Consider the following 22113-nt stretch of genomic DNA (forward strand, 5'->3'; position numbering starts at 1 on the left):
TTTCCCTGGATCCTTCTCCAGGCTGGACAATCCTAACTCTAACAAGCTGTCTTCATAGAAAAGGTGCTCCAGACCTCTGATAATTTTCATAATATTCCTAGGGACCCACTCCATCAGGTCCATATCCTTGTGTTGAGGGTCCCAAAGCAGGACACAATACTCCAGAATGCCCCACCAGAGGGCATTCCCATACTTCTTCAAAGACACCTGTCCTTGCTTGAACTGCCTGTGCAGTTACTTTTTGCCTTTTATTTTGACCACCAGGTGTCAACTCAGCCATGCTAGTCTCTTCCCTTCCTTGATTTCTTACACCTGGGGATCAAGACTTCCTGCACTCTATGGAAAGCATCCTTAAAGGTCTTCCAGCTCTGTTCCTGCTCCCTTGTTCCCAAGGACTGTTTCCCAGGTGTTCCTATTGACTACCTCCTTGAAGAGCTGGAACTTTGCTTTCCTAAAATTCAGGGTCCTGACAATGCTCCTTGTCTGATGCATATCCTTAGGACTGTCAACTCCACCAGAGTGTGATCATTGCAGCCCAGGCTGCCTCCAATCTTGACATCCCTAAAAAGTTCCTCTGCATTGGTGACCATCAGATCCAGATCTTATCATAGAATCACAGGAAACATCCAGTTGGAAGAGACCTCAAAGATCATCCAGACCGACCCTCAACCCAGGGTCAACACTAAACCATGTCCCTAAGTGCCAGAACCACACTCTGCCCAAACATCTCCAAGCCCAGTGACTCTACCACTGCCTTTGGTAGACCATTCCAATGTTTGATAACCCTCTCCATGGAAAAAATAGTTCCTAATATCCAGCCTAAGTCTCCCCTGGCACAACTTGAAGCCATTTCCTCTAGTCCCGCCACTTGCTGACAAGAAGACGGTGGCCCCCTCCTCACTCCAACCTCCCTTCAGGTAGTTATAGAGAATGATAAGGTCTCCCTCCAGTATCCTCTTCTCAGGACTGAACAACCCCAGCTCCTACAGACTAAGATGCATTTTTACAACACTAAGGGACACTAGCCAAGTGTAGTAATCTACATTAAAATGATCACTACTCCTAATGAAAATTTAGCAAAAACAGACTAAAACTGCTATACTAAGGTGTCATGTTCTCTGCATGTTAATTTAGATTTAGTTTGGCTTTAAGCACAATTCTAAGAAACACCTTCTCTTTGCAGCAGTTTTTGTAAGTTCATTTATCAGTAAGGAAAGGTTAACGCTATAAGTGTAGATAGTAGTGAGCATAATTTCAAATATAAAACATTTTCAGCCCCCTCCAAGTTTATGCACAGATGAACAAGGGCAACACTCAACCCCATCTGCATTCTGGTGGTAGGGTAGCTGTTGGCTACAATTATGCAACAAAGCCACTTGTCATAAATCAAAATACAATGTATGCAGTAAGTTGAGGAGATAAGACCCTTGGAGGCCTTATTCTAGTTGTATATTTTGTACAAATTCAATAGATTCTGTATCTTCAGAGATGGTTTTGTACATTTTTACACCATGCTAAAATGCCAGACTCAAATACTAAACGAGAATTATTTATTTAGGTATCAAATATCTCTGGGGTTTCTTTTGGGTTTTTTGAATAATTTTATGCAGCTAACCCTATACTGTGTTATGTGTGTGTCAAATAAGCACACACATAAATAGGTTTAACACTTTTAATTATACTACATACTAGTAGTTAGAACAGTAGCTTCTATTGTACCAGTTCTGAGCATTTACTGTAAGGATTCAAAGTAGAAAAGCAAGCAGAAATGTAATACCACAAACACATTTGTTTATTTAAATACAGCACTGCATCAAAAATTAAAATGTAGGTACCCTTTTCCCTCCGGTTTATACTATACAGTGAAGTGACTATCACTTATAAACTGCATTGCTGCATATGTATAACAAAGCAGAATGTACCTGTAGTACTCTAGTATAAAGGCAGGTTTTAATACTGCATCTGGAGTTTCCTACAAAAAAATAGTCCATCAACTAATTTTATCTATTAAACAATAAGCTGTCTAAATGTTCTGTGCACACACTTCACTTACTAACTAAGAACATTACCTTCCAGTGTACTAATTTTACTGGCAACTGAAATAACAGCTGAACCCCCCAAGACTTATCTAACAGCGTAAGGGGATAGAGGAGGTAATCCAAAATGAGAAAGCCCTAGAGGAAGGGTGAACCACATTGACTGTATGAGCTGAAAAAAATAATGTATGATAGCATGATAACTCTTCAGCTAATAGAGGCACAGAAGGACTCCAAAGAAAGGGGATGAAGTATTTCACTAGTGATTTAGAGGCAAGAACTTCCCTGTTGAAGGTAAGCTGATATATGAAGGTGAGACACAAGGACAATTTAATCAGTCTCAATTATGCTAAAGAGATGGGGGAGACCAAGTCACAAAAGATCAGACCCAGCAACACTTTCACATTGCCTAGCCTTAGCCACTAAAGTATACAGGGTATATAGTGTAACACTTGAATTGTTTCCAAAGAAGTGCCTCAGACCTCAGTTAAGGATTTTACAGTCATGAAGCATTCACAAATATTTGGGGAATCTTCCTATGAAGCTATCCTATCTTCCTTAATCAGAATCAAGTAAATCAGCTATGGAAAGCAAGTTTATGGCACATTAGATCAATTTATTCTTTAATTTTTCATTGTTTAGAGATGAATTTTTATTTTTTTTTATTAAAACCAGAAAGGTTTAGACGACAGCTTCCAAATCCAGTTACATATATTTTCACACACTACTTTGTTGTGAAAATGACTGCAAAACCTATAGCTTCAGATTCTGAAAAAAAAAAAAAAACAAAGGTAACAAGCAGTTGAGGTACTTTAAATTTAAACAGTGTAGTTTCAGATATCCAATACCACAAACTCCATTTGTGCTCTTTCAAAGTAGTTTTATGTAGATTTGTATAGCTTCTAGAAATATGCATACGTTTATCATTTTCCATAAACATTATGTGACACATTAAAAGTTTTGTGATGTTCTAATCAAAATTCCATGATGTCCTAATCAATCACCAGGCTGGGGAAGGGAGACTGATATCAAGAAAGCAGATACTAGAGCTAAAAAGGTTGTCTGGAAGAAGCACGTGTTCCTAACTGTGGTAAACACCACTTATTTCTCACTAAATACTGAAACAGCTCAGTCACTGTTCTGTACAGCCTGTTGAGAGTACAGATGAAACAAACGAAGACAAGGCTCTATAATGCTTGAAACTATCCGTGATAGTGGGAGTAAAGCCATTTTTGCTTTAAACTACAATAATTGAATTGCCTTCACCTGTTACATGCATGAAAGAGGAAAAGTGCACATTTCTTGGAAATTGAGTAATTCATTAGACTTCACAGCAAGTTTTCCAGAAACTGCAACAACTTGGGTTTTGCAGAAGGAAGGCATACATCCCAGGTTCACACTTTTCAGGAATTCACCCACCTTCAAAACTGCTTCCTGTGCAATAATCCACGTGCATTATTTTAAAAGTTAAGTTAAATGCAAAACTATTCCATTATTCCACAGCAGACATGTAGCAGAAGGTTCTGATTCTGCAAACAGTTAAAAGCCAATTAAATACTGTTCTAGTCATAACGACTTAAACTTCAAAATCCAATCTAGTTGTAGCATGGGAAAGATTACAGAACCCTGCAAAGATGAAAGACTACCGATACAAAAATTAGAAGATGACTATCACAGTATTATCCAGGATTTTCAGTTAAGAGACTGCAACTCTAAATGCTTTAAAATGCTCTCTTGTACCCTGAACAGCAAAAGCAACCCCCACACTCCTCTCAGTCACCTCCTACCTCCTGCCCCTGTGCCGGGGCAATGCCATAGAATCATTTAGATTAGAAAAGACCTAAGATCACCTAGCCCAACCGTTAACCCCACACTGCCAAGGCTGTCACTAAACCATGTCACTAGGCACCACATCTACACTCACGCAGCCTGTTCCAATATTCAGCAACCCTTTCGGTGAAGAATTAGTTCTTAATAGCCAATATAAACGTCCTCTGGCACCACTTCAGGCCATTTCCTTTCGTCTTGTCACTTGAGAAATGAGACAGACATCTAGCTCACCATAACATCTACCCTCCTTTTCTCCAGCCTAAATAGTCCTAGTTGCCTCAACCGCTTCTTATGATAAAGCCCACGGCCTGGAGGGTTCTGCAAAACGGCAACCCATTATTTGCCATTTCTGCTTTATTTGGCTTATAAACTCCAATCTCGCCCTCTCCTCCTTCCGTATTGCCATTCTTTTTAGTCCTCCACCATTAATAGTAAGCGCCCTTTTCAGTCTCTGCCCCGGATCTTTTAATTTGGGCCAAATTTGCCCCTGAAGGCAGGGAGTGGCAGGACGAAGAGAGGGCAACAAATCGTTTCCTACTGTTTTGTTCCCTCCAGCCTAGTTTAATCAACATCGCCCGGGGCGCGCTACACATCTACCCCAAGCGCGAACGGCCGTGAAAAAAAACGACAGGAGGCAGCCAGGCGAGCCGGGCCAGGCCAGGCCGCCCGAACACCTTCAGCTCCGCTGTCGCGGCCCCGGGAGGTGCCTCGGCGGGGCGGCGCCTGGAGGTGGGGATGGGAGGGCGCTGCCTCCCGCCAGCTACCGTCTCTTGCCGCCTGGACTGATGGGACAGGCCTCACAGCACAGTGGGATCGGCTCGCGCGAGGCGGGGGCCCGGCCACCGCAGGGGAGGGGGGTGAAGGCTACACACCCAGCAGGAGACCGTCCATGTCAAAGATGAGGTGAGTGACTGGTCGCAGGGCAACCGCGGAGGAGGGAGCGGACATGGCGAGACCCGACCAGCAGAAAACCCGCGTGGCAGCGGTGGCGCAAGCGCACTCCGCCGCGGCGGCCGGAACCGAGGGAGTGGGGCCGCCGCGGGAGTAGGCTGGGCCGGGCTACCCCAGGCCCGGCTCCGGTGGCCAGCGTATGTATTGATTCTAGGACAGCCGTTGGGAGGACCGGTAGTCGCTGCGGGGCACGGCGCGGGGGGGCTTTGATGTTCTGCTTTGGAAACAAAGTCCATTTTTCTTCCTGGGTCCTCTTCTGGTGGAGGACTTGGATTTCTAAATGCTATCTAGGACTGCTTACGGGAGGGACTGGGGATTTCCTCGCGTTTTGACATTTCAGCTTCAAAATTGTTGCGTGCCTTTGTAGAGATGCACAAGGATGATTTTATCTCTGGATCCTAATTTGAGCCATAAACGAAAAGCAGCAAATCTATGTTAAACTGTGAGGAAGATGTAAAACCCCATCTCTTGGGTTCGTTGAGTGTGTGAGTCGTTTTGGGTGGATTTTATTTGTAAAACATTAAAGAAGTTCTGAAGCTCAAGAAGCAAGCCAGTGTTCTTAAGACAAAGCAAAATCTTCTTGCACAGACACGTACCTGGTTTTGCCTAGGCAGTTGTAATGGAAAAAAGGTAACTTTCCTCACCAGTCATCCCTATTGTGTGGGGTTTGTTTTGTTTTGTTTTCTTTTCAGGCAGGTAACTCACCGTTGGCCACGTGGATTGTTGAAATACCGATTACAGAAACAGACATGAAAAGAGCTGTAATATTAGGCTCCCAAGGTGACATTGTGGCTTGAAGATTTGTACTGCAGTGTTTTGCAGTTCTGTCCGGAGGCAATGGTTAATTGCAGCGTCGCATGTGTGAAGTCTTGTCTCTTTTTTTCTGTAGGTAGGCCTCTCAGCAACTTATTTTTTTCAGGAAATGCCTTCATTTGAGTTGGCAATACTTTACTGTTTTAGCAAGTTTAGTGTTGTTTTTTTAAAGCTCAAGCTACTTCCACTACATATCTGAATTTTAATTTAGCTTCCTTATGCATCAAACCCTATCCCCTAAAAGAACCCTCACCCTGTATTTGTGAGAAATAGAGATACAAAGTTCTCATACTTTCTACTATCTTGGAATTAAGAAGACAAATAAAACTTGCTTGGCCTTTACTTGTATCTTTTTAATAATAAAACTTGACTTGCAAACAAAGGGTTTTTTTGAGTTTTGGGTTGGTTTTCTGATTATCATTTTTTTAACTTGTCTCATTTTGTAATAATTGTATTTGATAATGCATCTTAGGTCCTCCTTTTGTAGACTATGAAGATGGCTCTGCTCAGTGCCCTAAATGCCTTTTAAAAATATAATGTGTAGTCATGACATTCCTGCATGATATTTAAAAACATGGATCCTTTGCTTCCAGGTCAAATTTTTCTTGTAACATTACAAATGCCCAAACTGTTTTCTTTCTGCAATAAATATTGTGCCACAAGTCAGTATTCCGGCTTTGTTTCAGACATTTTTGTTAATTTCTTTAGTAGTTCACTTAAGTGGGGTCCTTGTTAGAATAATAGGGGAAATTCTAAATACATTACATATAAAAATATTAATTGCAATACCTACAATGGTTGTATTCTGCTGTAACAAGAAAGAATGGGTTTGTATTGTAAGAGCATGTGCTGTCATGGTGAATAAGAATGTGAGTAATGAGGTTGTATGGCAGCTGAAGGGGGATTCATCCACCTAGTTAACAGATATTCTGAAAACCCCATCTTTAATTGTATTTGCTGACACAGTAACACCTGAAAACAAGTGTGGAATGAACAAGGTAACAAGAAAAAGCTCATCAATCAGGTTTTCATTGTCTAATTAAAGAAAAGTGTAAGTAATGTGATGATAACTTCCTCCTCCAACACCCTCAAAAAAGGAGACATTTTCTAGCATGTAAACTATCAATTCATCTTGAAAACATAAGGATTATGCAAAACTTTTTAATATTTTAAATGGAAATAAATGCTAAAGACCTTTGGGAGGGGGAGGGTGGAAAGTATAATACAGAAGATGAACTTTTGTAGGATTAAGTGGCTTGTGTTACAAATGTTATTGTGCACCTTTCAAGAACAGTCCGATTACCTGACAGGCTGATGACGTCAATTACATTTGCTTTACCCTGGCACATCAGTGATAATCAGTGTAATGTTAGCTTACTTGATTTATCAAAGCTACATTGGAACACAGGAATATCTTCCCAATATAGACAAACTCCTTAGATTTTTAGAGCATGACTAAGTCTTTACGAACATAATGAAACTGGATGGAAGGTCCATCAGAATTTTTAATTCATGGTGGAACGTAGTTTCCAGATGTGTAAGTGAAAGTGCTGATTTAAGTTTTATTTGAGCTGTTTTACGTATCTCATGTTTCAGCAGTAGTATTTATTTTGTTATTGGTTGTTTAAGAAAGAGTAGATCATGATGGGATCATGATGCATGCTTATTGAAAAGGGTAAACTTGGCTACCTGATATGTAATCATGCAATTCTGAAAAACACAGTTAAATTTATGCACGTTTTCATATTGGCTTGTTGACTGGGCATATACCAAATGAGATTTAGTAAATCTTCACTGAGTTCTGAATTGTGTGGTCTATATATGTGCTGGATATACAGTACAGGGTTTGGAATGACTATAAGCTGCCTATAGGTAGCCCTTCTTACCCCAAACAAGTTTATTATCTCTGCCTATAGTAATATGTTAAAATCACTTTGTTTTTTATGGTTCTTTCATGTGAGATAACGTGAAAATGCTAAGGTGCATATCCGTGGGGTTATTAAGTATGCAACACTGGGTTGTTTTTTTTTTTTACACAATCTTTAACCATTTTTAACCTTTATGTGTTTGTTTGGGTTTTCTTTACCTTAAAGCTGTAAAGTTTTCCACATCACTGAAACTTAGATGACTTAAGTTCTTTTCCTGGAGAGTATAAGCTTAAGAGAATATGCTTAAGTGTTTCCTCAGGTAATACACTTAACTCAAAAGTTGCAATTTCCTATGTCCCTACTTCATATTTTGCTCAAAACATGGGTTCAGTTGCATATTTTCGTACCATTGATAGGAGTATCATGCACTACGTGTTTCACACAGAAATGACAGACTTTATTTTTTGTTCTCCTGCCACCTTGGCAAAGTAACATAAACAGATTATAATCCATTTTGTCTTAAATATTAAAAAATAATCTGAAGTCTTAAATAACAAGGGATCTAAGAAATTTTTAGATATCATTGCAGTATTTATTGATGGGATTGTACAACACAACAGTTTATGAAGCTGGGAATTTAATGCCATGCTTCAGGGCTTCTTTTTATCTCCTGTGAAGTCAGTGAGAAACACTTTGTCTCCTATATGGTTTGTGAATTAGCTTTTTGGGATAAACTTTGGTCTTCTGGTAAAATACCAGCTGCACACAGGCAAAGTGTTCAGGTAATTAGCAGTGTTATTGTAACTGAAATCCTGAAGTGCTTAAAGGATATAGGTCCTGCTTAGCTTTAAACTATGGGAAAGATCAGGGCAGAAGAGGTAAGATCTGACTTATAGCTTGTTTTGGTTTTCCTGTCTGATACGGGCTTCCTCTGTAGGATAATTTGCAATGTTTATTTGACTTTATATTGTTGCAGGAGCCTTAAATACTCTTTATGCTCCTGTTTGTTTTTTTTCTTGTCTGCATGCAAATTTTATGCCTTTTTTTTCCTTTCACAACAATTTGGCTATTACAAATTATAGGGGGGAAAAAATACTTGTACCATATGGAATACACATTCTGTCAATCTTACTGAACAAGACATCCTTCAATCTTGTGTTCCTTGCTCAACCACTTTATAGGCTGCAATAGTTAGATCTGCAGATGGAACAGAGAAAGAATTTGATGCTCAGTCACAAGGTCTTTAAACCACTGATCTGTGGTGCTGCAGATGCAGATTTTAAATGCATATGCCCCACTCAGCATGCAACCAGTTGAAGATTTGAATCTCCAGAGCTCAGACATTCTGCATGCTTTGTGGATGGATGCATACCCTTCTATTTTTGTATATACCCAGAAAAGTCAGATAAATGAGCTCACTGACACTTAGCCCAAAATTTCTACATGGTCAGAGTAAGCATGCTATCAGGCTAGATATAATAGGGAGACTGTTGCAGGCCAGCTGTTATGCAATACCACAACCCGTTTTTTGCAATGATTCTAGCAGTCCTTGTGGCTAGTTCTATCTAGGTAGAGAATCCATAACAACGTGCTGCAACATATGAGGTATCAATACTGATCAGGAAGCAGAAATGGTAGGAAGGGAGATGGGCAGGAGCAGTGCCAAGCAGACTTAGCCTGCTGCTTTTGGAGTTCCTTTCACTGATAAATTGTGTTAGATATATAGGCTGTTCATGACTAGGGCAGTTGGGAATTCCATGGCTGCAGGAGTTAGTGTATCTCCTATCCAAATCATAATTCCATTTTTAGAATTCCTCTCCCCTCCTGAAGGCACTGCTCTGTTTTCCTGCCCATACATGTGGACACACAGACATGCACTTGTAATGAACTGTTGCGGACAGCCTGTCAAATATGCTTTGTGAGCACTAGCATGTCGGACCCAGACTAATTTTTGGATGAGGAAATTGTCACTTAAGGCATATTTTTACATACCTTGAGGAATCAGATGCAGTGTGTTGTAACAAAATATATGAGAAAATTATGTAGCCTTTATTTTGTTTTATGCCTTGAACTAAAATATCCTCAGCAGAAGGTCAATAGCAGGTACTTGTTTTCATAAAACATTTGTAAACCAAGAAACACCCTTTGTAAATACTGATAGATAGATACCTAGGGATACCTAGAAGGAAGCATTGTAGTGTTGGTGCTGTCAAGCCAGTGAGACCCTAATTGTTTTATTATTTTTTTTTCCTAAGCCAGCTAGCTTCACCTCCTAAGTGCATTTCAAACATTATGCCTCTGTAAGGTGAATGCTCACAGTGACACGGCAGGACTGAAAAATTCTTAGCTTTCTATTTCAAGTGCTTATATAGAGGTAAGACTACAAGAGACGTTCAAGATCTCAAGGTCTTTGAGACAGACTTGTTAATGTTTAAAATGTCTGTCTAGACATTATGTGTAAATTTTTCTAAATCTTTCAGTGAATCTCTCCCTACTAGGATATCCCATGTTACTCGGTTGTTCTATTTTTGTTTATTTATTTAACAAATTTCATTCCTTTAACTTTTCCTCATAACTTACTAGTTTAGCATTTTGATTGCTCTTGAGAATTCTAGTTGATCCTTAAGAGAAGTCCCTTGCTGGGCAGGGAGGGGGGAGTGGAACAGACTCAGCTTTCCCAGGGGGGAGACGCCCTTCAGGGAGTGTGAAGTACCCGCAAGCCCTCCACCCTGCTTTCTTCTTTTGTTTTCAGAAAAAAAGTGTTAACCCACCACATCCACCACTCGTGCAAGTTTATAGCTGTGAGTTTTATAACTGACAAATAGGAAATCCTTGTTTTGTGGACAGACTTTTTTAGTCCCAGATGCAGCATGCTTTTGGATTAACATAAAGACTGAATTACCATTTGGCATAGTTTTATTTTGTTCACTCTTGAATGATTTGTAATTCTTACAAATATTTCTTACTACTGATGCTTACTCAGGTTCTTCCCCTTTTGTACCAAGCTGAAAGCTAAAAATGTTTTTTTCCGCTTGTCCAATTGAAAATTTACTTTATGGATAATTTCTAAGTGTATTCTCACTAATTAAGAATAGCCACTATTGTACTTCACTGGAAGAGAGTTTGAAAGATTTTTCCTCATCTTTAAGTAAGATAAATTATCTTGCAAGCCTGATGAAGTAGTCATCTTCAAGAAGCTGTATTACACAATGAATTGTTTTATCACTGTTTCAAAAATGCTGCATGTATTAGTGGCTGCTACAAGCAATAGGGAATGAGTATTTTATTAATGACTAGATTTGACAGCCTAGTGCCATAATCTGTTTTCAATGACATTTCCTTTTTAGACCAAAAATTATGCCCTCATCTACTAATCCAATTTTCCAAAATTTATTAGCAAGACTTCTAATATTAGCATGGCTATATATCCCTATTAAGTAGGATGTGCTATCCGGAGACTAGCCTCCGTGTGTTGTGGTCTTGAAACAAGATAGGGTGAGTCTGTGTTGTTCAGTTGGAGAGATTTGAGGCAAGCCTATGTGCTTCAGGAAGCACAGAGCTTCATTCAGTAGATACTAGTCTTGTCACTGAAACTCTAAAAGAGACTCTACCCAGTGTCTTCTGAGATGGAGTCTCCACAAAAATTTCTTAAAGTTGGTGGAAATACAGTAAAAACTTGCCTACTTGCAATTTTTAAAGGTATTTAGCTGAATGATTACTTGCTTCTTGAAGATCCTGACAAAGCATGGGGACCTGCATATTCACCTGCTTTTTCTGACTTCATCACATCCAGGAAATAAAGTACATTTTCTGGTAAATCAAATAAAACATATTTTTCATGTTTGTTCAAGCCCATGTTTCTTTAAAGATCTTGTTCTCTTTGTGACTTGAGGTAATTCAAACAATTATTATTTGATAATCAAAAACTATGGTTTAGTGGCTGCAAAACCTGGATCCTTATTCTTACATGGCATAGCCAATATGTTCTTCTAGCTAAACTGCTAAATTCAGCACAAAGATGAAAAAAGTACCCTAATCATTTGACCATGTCACAGACCGTGTTCCCTACATAAAAGCCTACCTCAGAACTACATCCTTTGCAATCCACAGGTTTCTAAAGTTCGTATCAAGATTCTCCTACATCCTGCAAGATGACTATATCGTTATGGAATTTTTAGAGTGAAACTTGTCACTAGTTTTTTATAACTAAGACAAAGAATGAATGAAGTTTAAACATTTGGGGTTTTTTAGTTGAAGATTTGTTACAGAAAAAAAATATCCTTTAACATCCAATAATCCAATTGGTACAAAGTGCCTAGGAATGTCAGGGCTCTGTCTTTTAATTCTGGATATCTGTGACTTTCAAACATATCTTCTGAAATTAGTTAAATTCTATGGATTTTGTTAGAATAAAAGTTAACAAATATCCCTTGTCCATTTTTAGCTCTCTTACTGGTGTATTTAATTTAAACTCTTGTTAAATTCAAGTTTGTATGATTGTAAGATTTATGTGGATTGTAAGATTTATGTGGAAGCATAAGCACATTAAGACATGCACCAATATTCATCCAGTTTAAGACAGCAGTGTATCATGTTTTGATTTTACAAAGGTCTATGTACTGTACCTGGTATATAAACGGTTGCTGGTCTGATGAACTGAGAAAAGAGGTCTGCCTCACTCCAGTTCTGCCTTTCCATTAGATTCCAGCAAGTCCAGTTTTGCATCCTTCTATCTCCTTCTGTTGCCAAATAGTATTTAAAACACAATTTCCTCTTCCAATTTGATTAGTTGAACCATAGATGTTTAAATGTAAGCAGATACCATATGCCAGTTGGTCACCGGGAGACCTCAGTATCTTTAAAAAGTTTGTAACAAATTATAAAAGAGAAAAACAAAGTATTCATGTGGGGCGAAAAACAAACAAAAACCCCCAACCAACCAAGCAAACAAACCCCACCAAAACCAATCCATTAAGCAACATAGAACTGTACCATAGCATTAGGGAATACAATATTGAGTAATGTACTCTATTTACCACAGCCTAAATAAAACCTCCTTATTAGCATTTCAATTTTCTGTCCTACTTAGGTTTTGAAGTCATTGAGTATTTGTCACTTTAGCACTACTCAAACATGAAGAAATCCAATCAAATCCCTGCCCATTCCCCTCCGCCCCCACTTCAGTCTTCATTCACTGCTCAGATTTGGGTAGGAAAGGGGGAAGATACTAGTTTTTTTCACTCATTAATTCATTATGATTTTTTGCATAGTTTTAATTAGAATGAATAGAAGTTTTTATACCGCATTTTGGTTTTCTGTATGAAATGCCTTGAATTGTCATGTTACTTAGCACAGACAAGTCTTCAATCTTTCTATATTTCGGCATACATATCCTCCTTGTATCACTTCTGTCTTCTAATTTACAAGTTTACAAGTTTTTTAATTAATGTTGCTTAATAATGTTTTAATAACATTTATTGTAAATAAATATTATTATACATCTTCAAAGAGTTGGAGAGTATGTACATAAGAAGCTTGAAGTACAAGTGTTTTTGTGTTTTGCTTATGGATGTTGCATATCATCGGTTACTCCTATGTCTGTATGAAGGATCTTTTCTCAGTGCCTTCTAAAATATGATTTATCTAAAAATATATAATTAGAGACTTAAAACTAGCAAATTATTTTAAGGAGCTTGACAACATTTTTGTAAATTTTGACTTGTTAGTGCTTTCAGCAACTACAAGATAATAGGTGCAGAGTTTTTCAAAGGCTTAAGGTGGAGCTATCATTTCCTATTTGTATTTGAGATAGGTAGAGGTTGACAATTTAATGTTGTTTCAAAATTATGGTAGAGAGGGAAAAAGTGGAGAACAAAAGCTTTGAAGAAGCTGTACTGATTTCTTGAACTGCAGAAAAACATATTTCAAACCTTGCATTTAGACAGTTATTCAAAAACACTGGTTCAGTTTGAGTTATCTCAGTCTTTGTTAACTTCAATATTTTGTCTTGGAAGAACAGAAAAAAAATATTATTCAAATTCAAGGCTTGAATTCTGTTAAGTTTCACTGACATCAGTTGTGGCACATGTTTGGATATGCATATTCCTCTTCCTGCTCAAGTTTCCATGTGGAAAATACATAGATTGGGGTAGAGTGGGGCAGGATAATGTGTAAACATGAGAAGTTCTATAACTGATTTTTCATATTAGCGTCCTTGGACTAACTAGGAGCAGTAACTTTCTGGGAAAACATACTGTTTCTAAGATGATGTGTAGTGAGCAAAGTGGGATGGACTATGCCGTAGAGAGAATTACTAAATTGTTCTGTGCATACAGTGGAAACTTTTGAAAAACAGTGATTGAAATTATGCTTAAAAAGGTGTTTTAATGCACTAATGTCTTCATTAGGTGTGTGTATATAAGCATTCTGAAAACACGTGGAGATTGTTTGCTACTAGTGAAGTAGTGTCTTATGAAGGAATATTGTCAGTGTTGTGTAAAAACAAGCTGTCTTTTTCAGTGTTGTCCTTCTCCTCCACCTTTGTGTTTCAGTTCACATGATTGGACTTTGTACCCTTTACCCGACAGTAACTGTGCAGCCATCTTGTTTGAAAACTAGAGGCAGGAACTGGAACGATCCTGAGCTGCAAGGTAAAATGCCCCTCCGGCTCCAAAGTGTGTTATATATATGTGGTTTCATTGCAAACATTGATGTCCTATGTAACTGGAATTAATATTCTTGCACAGCTCAAAGTAAATTCTTCATGACAGGTAATTTGCAATGATGAGAAGTAATATAGTGAATTCTTTTCCTCTTTAGCTGAATGCAATATATTGTACATAAGAAAAAAAAACATAAAAGAATGCTAATACTGTCTGTCTACTCTTGTCTGTAAGGTTACTATCAATTATTATCAACTAGTGGCAATTTATTTTGTAACAAAATGCATTTTATTATTAGGCATTGCAATAAAATAGACTATTCCCTACCTGCAGTGAGTTAAAAAGTGTGTAAACGACAAATTGTGAAAACAGTTTGAAATAAAAATAAAACAGGTTGTGTGTGAGCTAGAACATCTTCCATCTTTGCAGTGGTGTTTTTTCTCATGCCATTTAAGCTCTGGTGGTTTAAAAAGTAATGACAAAAGTGTCTGTACTTTTGATTACAGACCCTGTTTCAAGAATCAAATGGATATGAATTGTTAAATAGTACTGGAGGGAGTGAGTTTCTGAAATAAGCTTGTAGTTTTGAAGTGACTGGTTTGTGTGCGGTGTATGTAACCTGACAAAATCCATGTGATTCAAAAGTGGAAGCCTGCAAGATTTAACTGTAACCTTTCAAGTGGTATTAAATAAATCTAATATCTTCCTTTATAATATCATGCACATCCAACCTGATAACTAGAGGTTAGCAGCTACTGAGAAGACAGTATCTCTAAGAGGAATCACCAAAATGGGAATGCAAGGAATAATAGAGAAAGAGAAGAAATAAGGAAAAACTAATCACTTCTGAATAGTCTGTATCTGCCAGGCTTGACTACATTTGAGCAACCACACTGAGACAAAGAGTATCGAGGAGAAGCCTATTTGACCAAAACAAACGTTGAACAGAATCTAACCACACATATTGTTAGTTATGCAGTTTTGTAATGACTTGCTAATAATATGGATTCCATACATCCTGTTTTCTCAGAAACATGTATTTTGCTTCTGCCCTTAGAGCTCTCTGTAGGTGGATTTTAGGAAGTTCCGGCTTGTATTGAGGTGTTACACCCCAGTCAGAGTAGCAGCTGAAGCTATTTTAATACCAGAAGACCCAGTAGGAAGCACTGTAGACTGCCTCCTAGGGAGAGGAATTACAGAGGAGACAAGGAGAGAGACCCAGCAGCATCAAAACAGCAATGGTAGAGTGGCAGTGATAATAGCAGTACCTGGGCAAGCAGAATTGGAGACATTGAAAAGCTGTATCCAAGAGGTATTCAAGTCTGAGTTCAGAATTATGGCATATTAATATGGGATTCTTGTGTAGAAAGGGATGTGGAATATCTTAAGGCATGGTTTAGAAAGATTAGAATTACAGAAGAGTTTGTGAGGTATCTTGATTGTATGAGAGGAATTTTGGAGATGAGGAGGAATGAAATAAAATTAATTTAGTGTGAAAAGAGGCATAGGAGAAAGACCAGACATTTGAGATGGATTGTTTGTTAAGTGCTGAAAGATTGTGGTTATGGCACTCTGTGCTGTAGGCATAAAAATATGGACTGCTTCAAGTACACAGTGATGATCTTGGATTTTTTGCATTCCAACATGGTCTGGTCTATCCTATCCTATCCTATCCTATCCTATCCTATCCTATCCTATCCTATCCTATCCTATCCTATCCTATCCTATCCTATCCTATCCTATCCTAACCAAACCAAAAGTTTTAAATTAAAAAGTAATAATGTAAAAATTATCTAATTTTTTTTGTCATGCTAAAGAATCATTCCATTAACCATACTCATAAGGAAATCTTAAGACACAGATCTCAGATAGTCCTGTTTTCTTCTGATGTTATCTGAAACTAGCCAGAGTGGCAGTTGTATGATGTTCTATGCAAGCATGCTTTGTGCAGGAATACCAGAAATCCCTAGTGTTACAAAATGTATTGAAGTAGAACTCAAAAGTCAGTAAACTAGAAGGCTACTTTATCTACTTTTTTTGATTGTTTGTTTTGTTTTGGTGATGCATGTATTCTGCACTGCAGACAGGACTGGCAATTATCATGACGAAAATTAGAAGCTGTTGACATAGATTAGTCATAACTGCATAAGAGGTCTTATGTCTCCAGTTCATATAAGTTATTAGAGTAGACCTCAGAATGTGTTGTCTGTGATAGAAGTAGTCCAATAACAGGAATAAAGTATTAATTCCAGAAAATGCATTTTGGACAGAAGGAGTAAAATCTTCTCTTTCACTGATGAATAGGGTCCAGCCTTTAAAAACAAAACATTTTGTTGTACCTGAAGGGACAGTGTGAATGAAAATTTAATTCCTTAAACTATTGCTGAGAAGCTATACAAAAGCTAAAAGGAAGTTAGTACTGGTGTGTCAGAAGAAAATGGAAAAAATACTGTTTTGAAATACAATTTGTATGTTCTTAAATGTTATACAAAATAAGATATGAAAGTACAAAATACAAAATTAAGTGAATTCCTGTAGTCTTGAACTAATAATTTTCATTTATTTTGTTATGTTGGGATTTTGCCTCTTAGTTCCTATGTGCAAAGGGATGGTGTTCTGATACAACAACAAGAATTAACAAATTTCCTAGAGTCCCTGTGAAAGAGAGAGATTTTAAAAAGAAGACGAGAAGGGGAAGGGCAAGGAAAGGAGCAAGAGTTTTCTACTCCTACAGGGCAGAAGGAACCTGGACAGCTTGTGGCTTTTTTCCCTGTATCACTGTAATACAATAAATGCATTTCTTCACTGTCCAAGTTACTTTTCTGTTAGCCTCTTATTGTATTTTAGGCAGATATTTTTAGTCTTAGAATTATTTGCTGTTTAAGATATCCTGCATTTTAAGACTTGCATTCTAATTGTTGCCTAATCCTCTGATGTTTATGTTCTCTCCTTCAAACATCTTGCTTCACTAAGTATATTCACAATTTTTATTCTTGTTAGGGGGGGTAAGTCAGATATTCCTCTGTAAACTTACTGAAATAAACAAATTATTAAATCTTTGGGATAAAAAGTCGGCCAATGTATAGACTTATTTTGTACGTGTCCTTGCCTTTGAGTTGCATTTTTTAGAAGATTTTGATCTATGTAATTTTCAGTCAAGCAGTTATATAATCATTATGCAGGTCACAATCCTTCTTTTAATAATTGTGCAAGTATTCTGTTCAGGATAATTATTTTCCTGGTTTGGAAGATCTCCTAATTTCCTGATCCATGTCTTTTGTTTCCAATAATTGTGTTTGATTTTAAAACTATTTTGTACTTTTAGTGTTTACAGTGAATAATGTTAGTGGAATATCTTTGCATTAGAACTGGTTAGAAAATGGCTTACTACCTTAGTATTTTTTATATATTTATGTATATATGTTTCTGAAGCTTGTGCCTCCCCCCATCCCCATGTTAACTGGGACAAAATAGAAATTAAAAATGGATAATTCTATTCACTTTGTGCTAGTTTTGCGTCAGGCTTATAAACATGGGAGCTTTGAGAAATAATCCTAACCGTGTTCAAAATAACAAAGATATCTTCATGCCCAAAAGAATAACAAAAGTGATTTGTTTTCACCTTGTAAATGTTAAACAGGCTATTTTTCTACATGTAAAAGTAAAGGAGAACAATTTAGTTTTTAAATTGTGATATTGGTGGGTGTTGTTCTCTTTTCCCTAGCAACAAGTGATATGACAAGAGGAAATAACCTATAATTGCACCAAAAATGAATCAGATTAGATATCAGGAGACACTTCTTCACTGAAAGAGTTATTAAACTTTAGAATACACTCCCTGGGGAGATGGTTGAATCCCATCCCTGGAGGTGTTTAAAAGAATATAGATGTGGTGTTGAGGGACATGGTTTAGCACCAGACATGGTAGTTAAATAACAGTGGGACTCAATGATTTTAAAGGCCTTTTCCAACCAAAACAATTCTATGTTTATATGATTTTATTAATCTTTTAACATCATTTTTCATCAGACATATTCATTACTACTAACTGAGTGAAGACATACCATTGTCTGAATATTAATTGTATGCCAGAAGTAACAAAAAACATTTTCTTTTGTTTTAGAAATTGCAAAATTTGGTTTTCAATAAGTGGTTGCATTTACTTAATTCAAATATCTCTTGTGCAAAACAAAAAAAAAAAAAAAGAGGAAGAAGATGCTATTATTTTATGCCTTGTGAGCGTCCTTAGACCAGCACCATCATTAAATCAGCTGATCTTGAATTATTTTTTATTTAAAAAGCTTTTCCATTTCTATCCTTGATAAAAGGCATACATTCAGACTCTGAATGGATTGGATCACAGCAAAGAAACTTTTGGCTAATGCAGGTCAATGAAAGTAATTTGCCATTGGATCCATTCATTCCTGTTCATTTTAAGTGCGATGGGTTGGCTGGTTCTAACAGCCAAGTACCCACACAGTCTTCCTCACTTCCTTCTCTCCCCTCTCCAGTGAGATGGGAGAGAGGAGGAATAAGAGTGAGAAGCCTCACAAGCCAAAATAAAGACAGATAAGTCACTTACTAACGTGGGCAGAACAACTTGGGGAATTTAACTCAGTTTATGCCAAGTGGCATAAATATTTAGTTACTGATTGGGGTATTGGGAAACCCCCAAAAGGACAAACATTTAAATATTCAGGAGAAACAGTTTTCCTCCCACTTTTCCTGGTGTAGCTTCAGATGCCTCTCCTTCACATTTCTAGTCACCACACCTTCACTCCAGTCCTACTGTGTTATTGTTGTAGGTTGCTCTCAGTCCCTTCAGTGAGGCAATGGATGGTGAAGGAGGACCAAGTCAGTGCTTAGCCATTTCCCTCTGCCACTCCTTACTATTTTATACTATCCTGTGATGGGGGCCCTCCATAGCCTGAAGTCCCTTTGGGCAAATGCTTGCTGCTGAGTGAAGCACCTCTTGCTACTCTTGCCTTGTTCCCTCCTCTTCTTCTCTTCCCTCCACAACCCTTCTTTCTGTGTTCTTTCCCCCTCATTTTTTTTTTTCCCCCTTTCTAAATATTTTTTCCCAAGGTGCCACTGGCTTGACTCATGGAATTAGCTCTGTCCTGTAGTGAGTCCATTGCAGAGCTGACACGAAGTGTCTGCGTTCAAGACTGGTCTTTTCTAATGTTCATGACATACATTCCATAAGTGGCTTAGTATTATAATTGGAATTCAATTGGAAATATTTACAGAATCATTTTCATATTTATATAACAAAGGGTGCAGTTTCGTCTCTTGGCTTCTAGATGGAGATTAGACAGAACGCGGGTGGGTTCTGACTACATACAGCAATGTTTCTATGCGTCGCAGGTTACTGCTAGACGCGGATGCTTTGAACTGAATGCTAGTGAGTGGAAAGCACGAGGGAGATACTTTGTAGCTGTTGTTTGTAGCAAGGTTGAGTTCCAGCAGACTACTGTCGCTGGATTGGTTCCTAGGCTGGTCGGGATGGCAGCGCTGGGTGGGTAGTCTCTCTCCGCGGCAGTGGAGAGGAAATGGAACCTGGGCTTAGCTAGTAAGCAGGTTCCCTTCACAGGACTCGGCAAGTTCCCTCCAGACGATAGGGAACGGTCCTGGTGGGGTTGGCCCGTGGGGCTGTTAGGGCTGGTCCCGGGACGGGGTTGGCCCTCAGAGTCGGCTCGCACAGCAGGGCGGGGCGATGGTTCCTGATAGGCGGGCTCGGAGGCTTCCGATCGGGCACGGCAGCAGGTGGGGCAGACCCGGCAGGGGTCGGCCCGGCTACAACGTGTCTCGGGGCTGATGTAAGCAGCCTAGGGGAAGAAATACGGCTGCGTAGAGCAGTGGCTTCCCATGTACTTAGCTTAAAGGAGCAGCGGGACTCTCAGAGTGGTCCCGGGTTTGGAGGAGTATAGGCACGAATGGTGCTCTGGATTTCCCTGAGGTTTACAGGGCTTGGCGTGGTGGCTCCTCTCCCACGATAGTGAGGTTATGCATGTGTGCGGACTACCAGACTTGGTCAAGTCCCTTCTCCCCAGCAGCTGTGCAGATCTTACCCTCGGGTGTCCAGTCTTTGGAGGCACGGTGGGCTCTCCCAGTCAGTGTGATTGTCTGTAATGATGCTGGGCTTCTCCGGCTCAGTGAAGGTCCTCCCTCTGGAGATAATTCTCAGGGCTGAGGCTCAACGGGCCTGCCTGGATACAGGCGGCTTCTCATTGTGCAGAGGCTTCCAGTATGCTTGCATGTATGAGAGAGAAGAACTAACAGCAATGAGCTCAATGGCAGAGGCTATATAGCACGAGCATTGTCCCCTCAAGCAAGCAGAGAGACAAAGTGAAAGAGGGGGCAACTTGTTTACCCACTGGGGTAATACTTATAGGTTCCTCGAGGCTGGGCTTGACCAATGGGCACTCTCATAAACAACTGGCTTCAGCCTATACAAAGCGTGAAGCTAGAATTATGCCCATACTTGGTGTCAGCACGAGCATCACAGGCGATGGGTGCGTGCAGGGGTCCCTGCCGGCCTAACTAATTCCTTGGCTTTTGTCTCCTTCATGAAGGAGGAGAACTTGTCCACATACTGGGACAAGATTCAGTATTTGGGCATAATGTGCCTTCACCACACCTGTGTGTGCAGCCCTCAGGCTGGAATGTAGGGATAGATGGGTATAAGCTCTTTAGGAAAGATAGGCAGGGAAGGAGAGGAAGAGGTGTTGCACTCTATGTCAATAACCAGCTGGAATCAGTGGAGCTCCACCAGGGGAGGGATGATGAGCTGGTTGAGAGTGTATGGGTTAAAATTAAAGGCAAGACAGGGGAAGGAATTATTACTGTGGGGGTCCACTACAGGCCACCTGACCAGCAGAACCAAGCAGATGAGGCCCTCCACAGCCAAATAGAAGTGTCTTCCAGGACATAAGCCCTGATCCTCATGGGTGATTTCAACCACCCTGACATCTGCTGGAGGGACAACACAGCAAGGCACCAGCAATCCAGGATGTTCCTGAATTGCATAGAAGACAAATTCCTCCTCCAAATGGTAGAGGAACCAACAAGAAAAGGTGCTATGCTGGACCTTGTTCTCACCAACAGGGAAGGACTGGTAACTAATGTGAAGCTCAGAGACAGCTATGGCTACAGTGACCATGAAACAGTTGAATTTAATATCCTCAGGGCAATCATGGGGAAGTATTCTAAGCTTATGACCCTAGACTTTAGGCGTGCAGACTTTGATCGCTTCAGGGATCTGATAGCCAAAGTGTTGTGGGACAAAGTCCTGGAGGGAAGAGGGACCCAGGACAGCTGGTCAATATTCAAGGACCTCCTCCTCTGTGTCCAGGAGCTATGTATACCAACAAAGAGAAAAACAGGTAAGAATACTAGGAGGCCTGCCTGGATGAGCAAGGAGCTACTGAACACACTATTACTTAAAAAGAAACTCTACAGGAAGTGGAGGGAAGGACAACTAGAACAGGGGGAATATAAGGAAGCTGCCCGAGCAGCAAGAGACCTGGTTAGGAAAGCCAAAGCAGAGTTTGAATTGAATCTAGCCAGGGAGGTTAAAGGGAATACTAAGAACTTCTACAGATATATTAATGGGGAGAAGAAGACTAGGGAAGGTGTGGGCCCCCTCAGAATGGAAACTGGTGAAATGGTCACAAGTGATGTGGAAAAGGCTGAGGTACTCAATAACTTCTTTACTTCAGTCTTCACTGCAAGGGCCTCTAGCCACACTCCTGATGTTATGGAAGACAATGCCAGTGACGGGGAGGAAGAACTGCTCATCATAAGTGAAGATCAGGTTTATGATCACCTTAAGAACCTGAAAGTGTTCAAGTCCATGGGACCCGATGGGATACACCCACAGGTACTGAGAGAACTGGCAGATGAGGTTGCTAAACCCCTCTCCATTATATTTCAAAAGTCGTGGCAGTCTGG

General features: G+C 39.4%; 2 protein-coding genes across 10 annotated transcripts in view; one reads left to right on the top strand and one right to left on the bottom strand.

Annotated features, from left to right (window-relative positions):
* The window catches only part of PUDP (pseudouridine 5'-phosphatase), a 104231-nt gene extending 99371 nt beyond the window's left edge, over positions 1-4860 (bottom strand). For 6 of the 7 annotated variants that reach the window (XM_068141735.1, XM_068141770.1, XM_068141753.1 and 3 more), the window contains exon 1: positions 4739-4860. In XM_068141735.1, the coding sequence (XP_067997836.1) occupies positions 4739-4814 (76 nt within the window). In that variant the 5' untranslated portion in view covers positions 4815-4860. Of the gene's footprint in view, positions 1-3455; positions 3566-4738 lie in introns of all 7 variants that reach the window. The other variant, XM_068141738.1, reaches the window with a different exon arrangement.
* The window catches only part of STS (steroid sulfatase), a 145654-nt gene continuing 128024 nt past the window's right edge, over positions 4484-22113 (top strand). For 2 of the 3 annotated variants that reach the window (XM_068141709.1, XM_068141694.1), the window contains exons 1-2: positions 4484-4769; positions 14050-14148. The gene's annotated coding sequence lies outside the window, so the exon portion shown is untranslated. Of the gene's footprint in view, positions 4770-4961; positions 5448-14049; positions 14149-22113 lie in introns of those variants that run through there. The other variant, XM_068141702.1, reaches the window with a different exon arrangement.

The sequence above is a fragment of the Melanerpes formicivorus genome, unplaced genomic scaffold (assembly GCF_026170545.1).
Source record: "Melanerpes formicivorus ecotype bairdi unplaced genomic scaffold, bMelFor1.0.p_v2 SCAF_1, whole genome shotgun sequence".
Lineage (NCBI taxonomy): Eukaryota > Metazoa > Chordata > Aves > Piciformes > Picidae > Melanerpes > Melanerpes formicivorus.